Source organism: Triturus cristatus, chromosome 12 (assembly GCF_964204655.1).
Source record: "Triturus cristatus chromosome 12, aTriCri1.1, whole genome shotgun sequence".
Lineage (NCBI taxonomy): Eukaryota > Metazoa > Chordata > Amphibia > Caudata > Salamandridae > Triturus > Triturus cristatus.
This window is the reverse complement of record NC_140595.1, coordinates 83,046,927-83,060,547: the sequence shown is the minus strand read 5'-3', so window position 1 is coordinate 83,060,547 and position 13,621 is coordinate 83,046,927. Positions and strand designations below refer to the sequence as shown.

Genomic DNA, 13,621 nt, shown 5'->3' with positions numbered 1-13,621 from the left:
CCTAGTGCCCTGCCTGCCAGCCTCCCCCTTTCTATCTACCCACCTGCCTGCCCGCCCGCACTAGCTGTTTATGTCTTCACCTACCTACCTTCCCATCAGTATGTGCCTCCCTACCAGCCACCCTGCCTACCCATCTACCCACCTACCGGCCTGACTGCCTTTCTGACCAAGTCTCATCTACCTTCCTGTCGTCATCTCTAGCTACCAGCCTGCATATCTGCCCACTTACCTTCAGAGTAGTGTACAATGCATATATGTATACTTATTGTATACAATCTAACGCCTACAGACACAGACACGTAGCTTTACGTCAGCGTGTGTGAGCACGCACACACACACAGCAGCAATATAATCATGTCCACGCGCGCGGACATGCAGGGTATGGACGCACGCATACCTGCACTTACAAATGCATATATTTATGTGTGCGTTCATTTATTTTATTCCACACTCTGGAGCTAAGACCTGAGCCTGCATCTCAGAGCTGGTGTCAGGCTTCCCAAGTGTGGGATTTACTTCTCTGCTGATGTTGGGGGACGGAGGGGAGGGTGTAGAGGAGGGGTGGGGGGAGAGGGATGCGGGAGGGAGGCAGGGAGGGCTGTGTGCGTGTGTGAGCCAGGATTCCGCTCGGCTTTCCCCTCTCTGCAAACTCACCGGATCCGTCAGCTGGAGGAACAAGCATTTACAATGCAATGGTCTCGGCATTGGTAAAATTAGAGCTATTGGCATTGCTCATGACATTATTTTTGTTTATGTTTTTGAGTTTAAAACATTTAAAGAAACGGCATTGTCATGAGCAATGCCAATAGCTCTAACTTTAACAATGCCGAGACCGTTGCATTGTAAATGCTTGTTTAAATAATGTCGATGCTAACATCCGAAATATAATACTAGCCAACAGACTCTGTAAGGGAAATAGAACGTTGCTCCACCAGTAACATGTATGATTTAACCTTGGACGCTCATCCAGAAATCACCTCAGGAACCTGGTGCACCTCCAGACTGATACTTTGGCCTTATCTCTAGATGCAGAGAAGGCATTCGAAAGGATTAAGTGGGAGTCTCTTTACTTTGTCCTTGAGAGGTCTGTCCTGGGCCAAGAGTTTCTCTCTAAAGTCTACACAAGGAGCCAATGTCTCAAGTTAAGTGTAGCCGCTTTTTGTCCAGGCTCATCACAATAGGAACCATTATCCATCACAATCCACACCACGAGATGGACAGGTGAAATTCTTCCTTTAAGCAGATAACATCTTACTCACACTGACCAAACCAGAGGAGGTACTTCCCTTCCTAATGTCTTCTATACACTTCTTCTCTCACTTCACAGAATACAAAATAAGCTATAAATAAACATCGCTAAGATAGACCGCTTTTTATTGTTTCTAGTTATTTAAAACCATTACAATACATCATAAAACGCCAAGACAATGTAAAATCGTATTTGTGTCCATCAGGTCAAAAAGTGTCCAAAAGAGACTTACTCTTCACAGTTATTCCAGCCAGCTGGATTTACTTAATTTGAGAAGATTTCAACCGGAGAAGTAAAAATGTTAACATCACTCACTAAAAAAACATGTCATAAAAATAATGAGCAATGCTGCAACACTAGGGACAACCGAGTCTGGTCCCCGGTACTCCTTGACAGAGTGTGGCAGCTAAACTGTAGGTTTAGAAGGGAGTGCTCAATAGGGAAGGAGCGACATTTGTATTTTAACTTCGGGACAAGTTAGCAGCTGCCTCTTAACTGTCCGTAGTGCATGCATTCAATAGCTTATGGGCTTCCCTAAGAAATGTCATGCACCTGGCTGAAAGCTGAACATCTTAGTCACCCAAGCAGACAATATCTGCTTTAATACATGGAGTGATACCCAGGCGCCAAAATATTGGCTTTAACTAATAGCTCCTTAACATTATTAAACCAGGACAAAGAGATAATGTGCGTCAGTGAATCCTGCCTAAAATTACACAATCGACAATGCCAATCGGGAAAACCTTTTAAGCGCCCACATTTATATGCTTTTAGGCCAATTAATCCACATTACATCCTCATAAGATCTTTTTCGAGCACCAGTTTTGTAGGGCTAGATAGGTTTATGTTTTTTCCCTGATCTTGGTAGAACATTGCAGAGATCCGCGTCGGCCTTACGGGCTAGCTCTTGAAGGTCTTCTTCCCTTGATTGTATTTTTGCGTTTTTGTCTGATATTTTGCCCATCAGCTTCGGGCGGAGATTTTGCTCTAATTTGCTTTGGGCTCCCTAAAGTTCAGTTGCTGTTTTTACGCAAGATTCCCATTGAAGTTTATTTTCCCGAATGCCAAGTCATAGTTCTTTTAGGGATCCTTTGGGAGCCGCCTTAAGCTTGGCGCCGTATTCCAAAAAACAAGCTTTCAGCATTGATTGTTCGCTTAGTCCCAATTCCAATTGTATTTGAAATGACAGGGTGGCAACAGGGAGAGAAAATAGAATTTTGTAGCATCTGTTTTGCACCTTATCCAGCCATGAGTCGATTTGGGAACCATAGGTTGGAATGAACTTGGCATCATCACTTTACAAATGCCTGTGAGATCTGGACTGCGCATCTTTTTTGCCAGTTTTTTTGAAGCTCATAGTCACGGACAAGGAGATATTTTTTGGAGTGGAAAGCGGTGTTAAATGTGTGCCACGCTTGTTGAAGTGGATGCCCAGGTACTTTAAGATTGATATTTGCTCCAGGACTGCAGTGTTCATGACAAATTTGGATTTCATGGAGTTATTACTTCTGGCACCACATACCATGGTTTTGTTTTTTGAATGGTTGACAGCTAGTTTTTTGTCCTGACAGTACAGAGCGAGGGCCTCCAAACATAGCTGCAGCGCCACTGCGGTGTGGTCAAATAACAGTGTCATCGGCATACTGGAGGCAATGGATGTGTAGCCGCAAACTTTGGGGGAAAAGACACGGATTGAGGCTAGGGTGTCATTTATATCGGCCACATTCAGATTAAAAGGAAGCAGCACTAGGATGCATTTTTGCTTTACACCGCTGTTGTTCCAAATCTTATGGGTTGTGACTATTCGCTGAAGTTTTCATTCGCACACAGTTCCCAGTAGTAAAGAATTGTGGTGGCTCTGAATAGAATTTCCAGAATGCCCCAATTGAACAGCTTCCGCCAGAGTCTCAGTCTGTCCACTTTGTTGAATGCTGTTGTAAAGTCGATTGATGCTACATACAGCAGTGGTGGGTCTTTGATGTTCGCGGCCTTTAGACATGAAAGAATTATTAAGTTGTCCCCTGTACCATGTCTGCGTCTAAAACCCGATTGAATCATGGAAATTAAAGACTTTGATTTGGCCCATTCTTCTAGCTCATTGTTCGGGGTTTTCGTGACGCATTTGCCCTAGATGTCAGAGGGCAATTAGCCTAAATTTGGGCGGTTGATCATTTGCGCCCTTTTTTATGAATTGGCGTCAATTACTACTAATGCAGTCTGTGTGTTACAATATGACGTTGCTTCTCAATGGCCTTCAGCACTCAGACATGCAGGTTACAAGGAGTTTGGAGACAATGGTTAATGTAATCCACACCCCTTTGCTATTAGAATCGGAATGACTTTGTTAGGTGGTCCCATCTCATTCCATCTCAACCCTTCCATATAGAGCAAAATTCAAACCGTCATGGTGAACTTTGCACCTTGTTACAACTATGCACTTGGCATGCTCCCATTACTGACCCCAGACCTCTACTGACGCATATATATGTGGGTATCAAATCTTATATATGGGGAGGAAGGAGAGACAGGCTGAAAATATGCATACTGTGTGCCCATAATGAGTCACGTGGTCTGGCATCACCACCTATAGAATCTTCTGACCTACAACTAAACCCAACTAACATACCTTACCCAAAAACCATGACACCAACTACATGCAACAGAGACGGTTGCATATGGTTGGGATGGTTATCCTCTCTAAACACACGCTGGTCACTAGCACACACAAAAGGCAACCTAGTGAACAGGGCCAGGTTGTCTGTTTGCAACAAAGCACATCGTAAAGTACTGTTGATACTTTAGTACACAATACGATGCCAATATGGCATAATGGTAGTCATGTTACTGGTGGCTCGGTCTGCCACTGGAATGACTGCATAGAGAAAGGAATCGCCCAAACTGACTGAACACTACACAGTAGGAGTCAAAAATCCTTTAGTTCTCTATGTACCGAATTCACAATTGGTAACACAATCTTGGCGCCATTGTCAAATGTCACAATGGTTGGTGTCTTCATCATATGACTTCTCTGAATCACCTGTAGTGAAGTCGATCAGGACCAGGGGCTTTTTTCGCAGTGTGTTGTCAATTTTATATAGCTCTAAGATAAAACCTCTGTTCTCATTATCCACCGAACAACAAATAAAGCTGTTTTTGCTGGATAAACCAGAAGGTACATACTCCACTGAAAGACGGCCATACCTCTTGCAGTCCCATGACATATGCATCAGAAGGGCAAACCCCAAATTTCTTTTTTTGGGAAATTACAAAGACTTTCCTTCCTTAGCCTCGCGTCCTTTTTCACCTAGTATTTTAGATCATACCCACACAGCATAGTGATTAAGCCTTTTAAACCTCAATAACAAGTGTCCAGCTGACTCCAGAAAAATACTTTGAAGCATTTCAATCTCCCCCACACAGGAGGAAAGAGACAGCGGTTCTAAAATGTCTACCAATCAGATCACAGAAGACAAGTAAGAAGTCAGAGGGGGTGGTGCTCTGGGTGCATCATCTGAGCTATTACTGTGGAGAATAGGGATTCGGACAGATTCACAATAGAGTGACTCCAACTGAGGTGATCAGTGACATAGAAGGTTAAAACTTTCCTTAGACATTTAAAAACTTGTGACACACTGGATTAAACTGCAGATTCACAATGAGACCCTTCTTATTTTTAGACTGGTCAAAAGAGATTCCTTTGTTCTGGTATGAAATGTAATAATTAATTTTTCACATTGGTTGTTGACTTACTACTCCAATGTGATTTTCACCACTGTAACTAACCTCTTGCCCAAGTTACTCGGCACGTGGTATTTGATAGTACTCCACATTAAGAAAAAATGGTTAAAGATTTAATTAATAAATTAATCCATCTTTTGTGCCTTGGGGGTTAGAACATATGCAGGGACCCAGGGAGGTCTGAGGATTGAATTCACACTGGATACAGCGCGCCCTGCTCTACAGCACACCAAAGCCACTTGGATTTTACATCACCAAGTTTCCCCACGCATCACCCGTCCAGAGATGATGTATTCTGGGAGTTGTAGGACTTATTGAACTACATCAGGTGAGCGATCACATGGCAGGGGAGGTGTGTCTTTTCAATCAAGGGAGGACTGCAGAAACATTCAAAAGTGGTGGCATGAGGCCGATTCAGTGTAGCAGCGGCATCTGAGGAAGACATTAAAGTCGAAATGCATTATGCCAGAATTGCTTTCCAATTAAAGATCTTCTCTTGGATTCCCCGTGTGGCCTCTTCCTTCTGCTTGCTGGAGGTTTTGTGTGGATATTATCGCGTCAGACAGAGACGCGTTAAGGGGCCCAGTTCTATCAAGCTGACTGGTGTCATTACTGGTGTCTGCGCAAGCATTTGTTCGTCGCCCAAGATATTGGATTGCTCCAGCTCACCTCCCGAGTACGGGTCAAGCAAGTGACGTTGCCAGCTGGCCGCTCGTGACTTCACAAGCAGTTTTGGTTTATTAAACCAGCTCACGACCCAGCAGACTTGTGCCTGGGGGGTTAGAACGTATGCGGGGACCCAGGGAGGTCTGAGGATTTAATTCACACTGGATACAGCGCGCCCTACTCTAGAGCACACGCCATTTGGATTCTACATCACCAAGTTTCCCCATGCATCACCCGCCCAGAGATGATGTATTCTGGGAGCTGTGGGACTTATTGAACTACATCAGGTGAGCGATTACATGGCAGGGGAGGTGTGCCTTTTCAATCAAGGGAGGACTGCAGAAACATTCAAAAGTGGTGGCGTGAGGCCAATTCAGTGTAGCAGCGGCATCTGAGGAAGACATTAAAGCCGAAATCCATTAGGCCAGAATTGCTTTCCAATTAAAGATCTTCTCCTGGATTCCCCGTGTGGCCTCTTCCTTCTGCTTGCTGAAGGTTTTGTGTGGAGATATATATATATATATATATATTTTATCTTCGTTGGACATTACTTTAGCTTTGCAAGTTAAGTTAAAAGTAAAAACTTTTACCTCACCACTAGTTCACACTCCTGCTGAGATGCACTCCCTAGTTTTGTCATGTTACCAGTGTGATATATAGGGTTTCTTTAGAGATTCTTTCACTCCAAACCATTCTGAGATACAGATCTATGGCGCTATGGCATGTAGAGCCAAAGCATGTTAAGCCTTTGGTGACTCAATTCTGTGGCACTTGCGAGTCACGTTGTAGACAGCACAATCGTAATATAAAAAAAGAAGTTAGTGCAAGATAAATGTCCCGTGGTTTATGGTTAGTCCACGCAAAGCAAGTCAAGCCATTGGTGAGTCCTTTCTGCAGAACTTGCAAGTCAAGTTGTAGAAAGCACATTTGTTATCCAGTGTTGGAAAGGAGCTACTGTTGTATTGTAATACTTTGGGATAACTGTCCCATCTCATGATGTTTAATTGGTCGGTACACCTCGCTGCGATGGACAACATATAGAAAATGAATAAAAAAGCTCCAGAAAAACAAAGTTTATATTTATCAACACAGAAACCTTTGAAGCTATGAACATATCACCCAGTATTTAAAACTACAGAGGAACAGACATTCTCTCTTTCTACCCACTACAAAATTCTGAACATTCGCTTATTTTCCTCATACAAATCTACAGCAGACACATTCTAGGGAAGTTTTGTTCCTCAAAAGAGAAGTAAACTCCATCTAGCAAACAAAAGAGGTAACCGAACATCAGAAGAATGCTTGCTTTGTAGGATTAGAACGTGTCCAAAAATATCTCCATACTATTGAGAGGCAACTGCAAGTGAGTTACCGATATTAAAACAAATGGGGTAAGAATGGCAACATGATCGGCCTCAACGGAAAGCCTGATGATGTACTGGACATGGCAATGGTACCATCACCTCAAAAGAACGTCGAGCCACCAGAGAATGGCAAAATAGCGGCCGTGTACGAAGTTCAAATGTACGTGGATGATTCTGCACCTGTTGGTTCTAGTACACCCTCCAATACATCTCACACCAATCCAAATATGCTTTTATTAGTTTAGGGCAGAAAACATCTAATTAATACAGTCTTTTGGGAAGGCGGGAGGGACTGCCAAATGAGCCTGCACAGTATATGGAGGCAGATCTCCCCAGGAGGCTCTATATTTAATAAGCAATGTCAAAACGTGCTTTCTTCTACCTCACCTTCAGGATTTCGTCACCAATGATCAGGATACCAGCAGTGATGTCCTCCTTAGCCGGACTAGCCACATCGGCACTGGTCACCATGGGCATTTTTAAATGCCCACTAAGCCTAGTAAGGCGCAGGAGGCTTCGTCCAACTCCAAAGCTAGGCAGCATGGAAGACTGGATTTAACATTTGTTATTCACAAAAGCCAGTAGGGTCCATGGTTCTGGGACACCTGAAACAAAGGACATGTCAAAGAGGCAGGTTAGATCTGTTTTTAACTCACAAAAACAATGTTTTGCGGTGACAGGCAATGGCAATAAGAAAACAACATAAATACGGAACCTTTTTTTCTTGCCTTAAAAGAATATGCCCTTTTGGTACACCTTGCATGGACTGTCGGTCCTTTAAATAAACATATACTGGACTTACAGTGATTTTTATTGCATTTGGACATTTCATAAATAGAGCAAAATGCAATATGTACCAAGATGAACATGCAATAGGTCTCGCGTTTGAGCTATTAGCATTGTGAATGACAATGCCTTTTATTTGTGTTCTTTTCAAAACAGATAAATAAAAGGCATTACAATGCAAATAGCTTAAACTCTCGCAAATGCTAGACCTATTGCATTGCAAATGTGTGCTATAAAAAAGGGTAGGTAAAAAAAGTGCGTTTCCCATGGTAATTCCCATAGGAACTTTAGACTGTAGCCCGACCTGCTGGACGGAATTGCACCAAATTTGGAAAGAAGGTAGATTTTGGTTCACAGATCACGCTTTCAGTTGTCCAGTGTAAATCTGTTCACTAGGTGTTGAGAAATTTACATATCAGCAATTTCCTCTAATTCGCGATTATTTCGCAATTATTCGTGAATGTGCGCGCCAAAAGGAATGCTGTGATTGGCTGGCCATAATCTGGGAGGAGAGTTGCAGCTCCCATTGTATCTCATCAGAGAAGTCCCTGGGGCTCAAACCACATGGTAGAAAGTAGCATAAGGGGTCAGGTTGCATGTGCCCTGACCCCATGAGAGGAATATAGAGGTGTCTTAGGTACCCCTTATGAGTATGATATGTCTAAAGAAAGTTTTTTTTCCCCCCTCACAATATTCACCACGAGCGTCAGCATGGCCCCCAGTGTAACATCGCGACAAAATCGCAAACATATGTCACAACGAATATCAGTGAAAAAATAAATAAGTATGGTTATACACCCACTCTCATTTAGGCACTCACACCCACTCAGCTACTCATTCAGAGACGGACGTGCCCCATGACAGACCCACGAGAGACTCATGCACCCACTCACAGACCCATTGAGAAACTCATGCACCCACTCACCAACCCACTCAGACACTCATCCACTCAATCACAAACCCACTGAGACTCATGCACTCACAGACCCACTCAGAGACTCATGCACTCAATCAGAGACCCACTAAGAGACTAATGCACTCCCTCACAAACCCACTCAGAGACTCACATACCTAATCATTGACTCAGAGACATGCTCACTCACTTACAGGCCCACTCAGACACTCATGCACTCACTGACACTCTTATTGATGTACTCACAAACCCACTCACATACCCACTCAGTCAGCCACTCTGACGCTCAATCACCCACTCAGAAACTCACCGACCCACTAAGAGACTCATGCACACACACACAAACCCACTCAGAGATTCACACACCCACTCACAGACTCACTCAGATTCACGCACCCACTCACAGACCCACTCAGACTCACGCACCCACTCAGGCTCACACATCCACCTACAGATTCACTGAGAGACTCATGCACTCATTCACAAACCTACTCAGACTCATATGCCAACTCAGACACACTCAAAGACATACAGATCTGAGGCACTTGCAAACCTACTCAGACACTCCGATACCCACTCACAGACCCAGGTACCCACTCACAGACCCACATACCCACTCACAGATCCACTCACACACCCACTTGTGCAGCCATTTCCAGGCCCACTCAGAGACACACCCACTAAGACGCTCTCACACCCACTCACAGTCCTACTAAGACTCTCATGCACTCACTCACTATCAATGGTTACGGATTATACTTAAGAAATAAAATTTAAAAAATCCTTAGAAATTCACTTAAAAAACCAAAGGTTACAGGGACGCTATTGTTAGGAAATAGATTTTAAAAAGCCTTAGAAATTCACTGAACATACCAAAGTTTACAGGTAGGTTATAGTTAGGCTCTGATTTCACTCATACAAAACCACAGAAATTCAGCAGCTACAGTTACATGAGCTAACTATACCTTACGCCCCCGCAATCCACTGCTTATGGCCTCACATAGTACAGTAAGTATGATGTGATCAGTGACATCACTAATTACATCTCCCACCCACCCCCACCCACTAGAGCAGGGTTACTCACAGTACGGCCCGCGGACCTTGTTTGATTACACAATGGCCGCAGGAGCAAACGTTGTGAATACGTATTCACAACGTTTCCTCCTGCGGCCATCGTCTCTGCTTACTGCTTGCCTTTGATTGGCCTGCCTGCCTCTGACGTCACACACGAACCCGGGAGCGAAGCTCAGGCCCTTTAAAAGTGAGCTGTAACTAGCGCTAGTTACAGCTGACTTTTAAAGGACCTTTTGGTGAGCTTCCGGTGTCCCTGTTGACGACGCCCTTCCAGCCCGCAGCCCCAGAGAACCTTCACAGCAGCCTGGTGCCTGGAAAATCTTCAGCGTCTCTTCGCCTCTACAGGTATGTTTTTTTTCCCTTTATTCTTTTGTGACCTCCACTTCCATGTGAGTTATTGAGAACACTACAGCCTTCTAAAACACAAAGATGATTGCAGTATGCAAAATTCTAGTGATGCATAATAGTATCTACCAGATTACATGCTGATTTAGGGACTATTTTCATGCAGCTTCAGGTTGTGGTAGGTTGCATCTTGGGTTTTTCATACACTGAAGCTGCAGTAAGGTCGGTCTTCTCTTATTAGTAGTGGTTTCTTAATTACATGAGGCCCCACCCTTTCAGCTTCCTGTTTACACAGTCGGAGGAACGTGCATCGGATAATGTCCCCTAAACAGGCTAAATAACTCTCTAAATTTTCCCTGACTGGATGAAAATGCAGCGAGTAAATGCAGCGAGTAAATGAGGACAGCTGGAACCTGCACGAGGGACCGGTCTCCAAAAAGCCGTCAGTGGCATCCCAGGCGTGCGATATGAATTTTAAGATTAAGAAGCTGTGCTGCTCACAGATCCCACAGGGGAGTGCATTATGTACAATCTGAAGTCAATGCAATGGAATTTAGGTTATGCATAACATAAATGCAATCTCTACTGCATTGAGTTAATAGGGTTGCTGCCTCCATGAGGGATAGAGCGCGAGCTTGATTAGCAAGCGGGGAACCCAGTCTTGGTGCAGCTTCTGGAGTGAAGCGTGCTCTTGAGGACCAATGACATAGGCAGCGCAGGTAAAAATAAAAACAATTCTCCCCGGTGTTCTTCGTACAGTCTCTGCTGGGCACGTGAGTGGCGAGGGAAAGCTGATGGAAAGAGAGTCTTACGTGGAAACATCTTTTACGCCAGACTGTCCACATGCAGAATAGCTCTCATGTAGGGCATTAAGTGAGATTTGCTGGATTTTTTCAAATTTTTATTCTGATTCCGTTGGAAGTGGCACTGATATCAGCCTGGTGGAAAGAATGAGTGAAATGTGACTCAAATCATTTTCTAGGAAACTACTAACATTGGGCCAGAACTATGAAAGGATTTACCATTTTTTAGGGGACCGAATAGCAATTACCATCGACCCCAAGTCCAAGGTAACCATGTGCAATTTGAAAGAAGTCCCCCAAAATGCTTTTTTTTTTTTTATAAAGCGCCTTAAATTGCACACTTGTTACTATTTGTACACTTTACTCGTGTACCACTTTTTGTCAGGGTGCATTAAGGAGGGCCGTAGGCCTTTAGGCGCCCTTGGTTTTGTGTTTATAAATTGGCATTTTCCTAAAAGCAATTCCTACAGGGTAGGAATCGCTAATAGGAAATCTCTATTTTAGTGCATTCCATTTTGTGTATCCTAATTAGCGATTTCTTAGGATTCGCTATTTAGGAAATGCCATAATTTATCACAGGTTTTGCACAAATAGGTTGCTACGACACAAGAGATTGTGTTGTTTATGGCATACCATGTGACTATGTGCATAAGCACAGCAGGATGGATTACATTTTAGGTCTTCAAACTGCCTTGCTTTGAGCCCCCCACCAATACTTTTTGAAACCAGGGACCCTCCAAACTTTATTTAAAGACTTAGGGGAGCTGTGTACCGGAGACCTGGGGGTTGGGGCTTATGAGAACCTTTCAGGGTACTTTTTCCGTAGCTCATAATGCACATAAAGGCTCAGATTTATCAACATTTGGCGCAACGCAACACAGCAAGAAAACATGCTGCGCTGCATCAAATGGAGACAGCAGGAATTGCCATATTTACCAACATATGGCACATTCCTGCTCTCTCTCAGGTGGAGAACATGTGGCTGCTATGCGCCAATGCAGGCACCTTTACACCATACTGCAAGGGTGCCCACTTACAGGCAGGATTATTTTTGAGCAGGAAAGGGCACTTTCCTGCACAACCATATTCCTCAGATGGATTTTCCTCTTTCTGTGTGTGTTGCAGAATGATACAGCACACTCAGAAGGATGAAATAATGAGTGGAAATCAACATATTTCTCCTCATTATGCCTCACATGGTAAGGTGTAGCATTTTGATTCATTTCCAGGTATACTAGGAAATCTGGGGATGTGCCAAAATCTATGGGTGGATGAATGAGAACACCCACTCTCCACCCATGGAACACCTTCCCAACGCAATACTCGTAGGCCTGAGTCCCAAAGCCCCTTTGTGTCAAAAATGAGAAAAAACCTCACATCTCACCCATCTGTTGCTTGGGACCAGTTCAATGCACAGGAAGGTTGATCTGGGCCCTAATGCTAACCATGAAAATGGCTCCCCTTGCCCCTATGTGCTAGTAATTGCCATTATGCCAATACACATGCTGCAATAATTGTAGTGCTGGCCCATTAAAAACATATAAGCCTGCATTTCTAAACACTTTCTTCAGTACAGCTCGCTGAGGAAATGGGGAAGCTTTTTGAAAGAATTAGACCCCATGCAGCCCCCTTTTTTGGGCAATCTCGTTCAGGCTTTCTCCTTTACCATTACTCTGAGGTCCTAGGGGTCCAGACTATCAGAGCTCTAAATGTGACCCTTTTGGCCTCCTCCCTATCACCTCCTCAGTACACCTGAAAGGCCAAGAACTGGATGAGTAACACCTTTGTGACCCACTACCAGGCACCGCGAAAAACACGCACTGCCTTCAGACATTAAAATACATTGACAAATTGGGATACGTATCCAATCACAGAATGTCCCAAATACGCTTCAAAGTGCTATCACAAGCCATTTGTCTCTCTGCCGTGCAGTTTCTGTCATCAGCGCTTTTCCTCCCCTTTTCCACAAAAGCAGTTCAAACATGAATGGTAAAATATCCTATTATGTGAGATTTGGTTGGCTCGGTTTTAAAGTAGCTTTGCGCGAGAACAAATTTGCACGAAGTAGGGGCATTGATTGATGGCGGTTGATTGATCGGGTTCGGCATCAAGCAGAGATATCAGCTGGCATAGAGGGCAAAGTTGAGCTTCAATGTTTTGTTAAAATTGTCAGATTAAGCAACAGACGATGTAGTATGTATCAAATAGGGCAGGGCCATAATGGTGTGGAAAAGACTTGCAAACAAGGATATTTTCTCATGCATGTTTAAACTGCTCTTGTGGGGAAAGGGATGAGAAGTACTGATGACAGAAACTGCATACCATACTAATCCCCACCTGAAACCAGGGCCCTCCCCTTGTCCACTGCAGGGGCCTGCGGTCTACCTCATGGTCACAGGTTCAAATCCCGGCGGGTCCTGCCCTTCATCCATCTGAGGTCGATAAAATGAATTGGGTAGCAACAAACATCTGTTATTTAGCGCCAAGATACCTGCGCGGGAACGTGGGCTTTTAGATACGTGTGTGTGAAAGCCATTTATTTCAAATCCCTATTGAGTGACATGTGCAGGTTTACCCATTATGTTGTATGTTTAAACGAAACAATACTTTGATGTTGCTCACAGATCTGTTGCGAGAAGTGGTGTTGGTCCATCGGTCGTGACGCAGTATCGGTCGAGGGGTG

The 13,621-nt window shown here is 44.0% G+C and overlaps 1 protein-coding gene across 2 annotated transcripts in view; it reads right to left on the bottom strand.

Moving 5' to 3' along the window:
- The window catches only part of FLAD1 (flavin adenine dinucleotide synthetase 1), a 135,820-nt gene that overhangs the window by 112,243 nt on the left and 9,956 nt on the right, over nucleotides 1-13,621 (bottom strand). For both annotated transcript variants that reach the window (XM_085636865.1, XM_085636864.1), the window contains exon 2: nucleotides 7,405-7,622. In XM_085636865.1, the coding sequence (XP_085492991.1) occupies nucleotides 7,405-7,560 (156 nt within the window). In that variant the 5' untranslated portion in view covers nucleotides 7,561-7,622. The remainder of the gene's footprint in view (nucleotides 1-7,404; nucleotides 7,623-13,621) is intronic.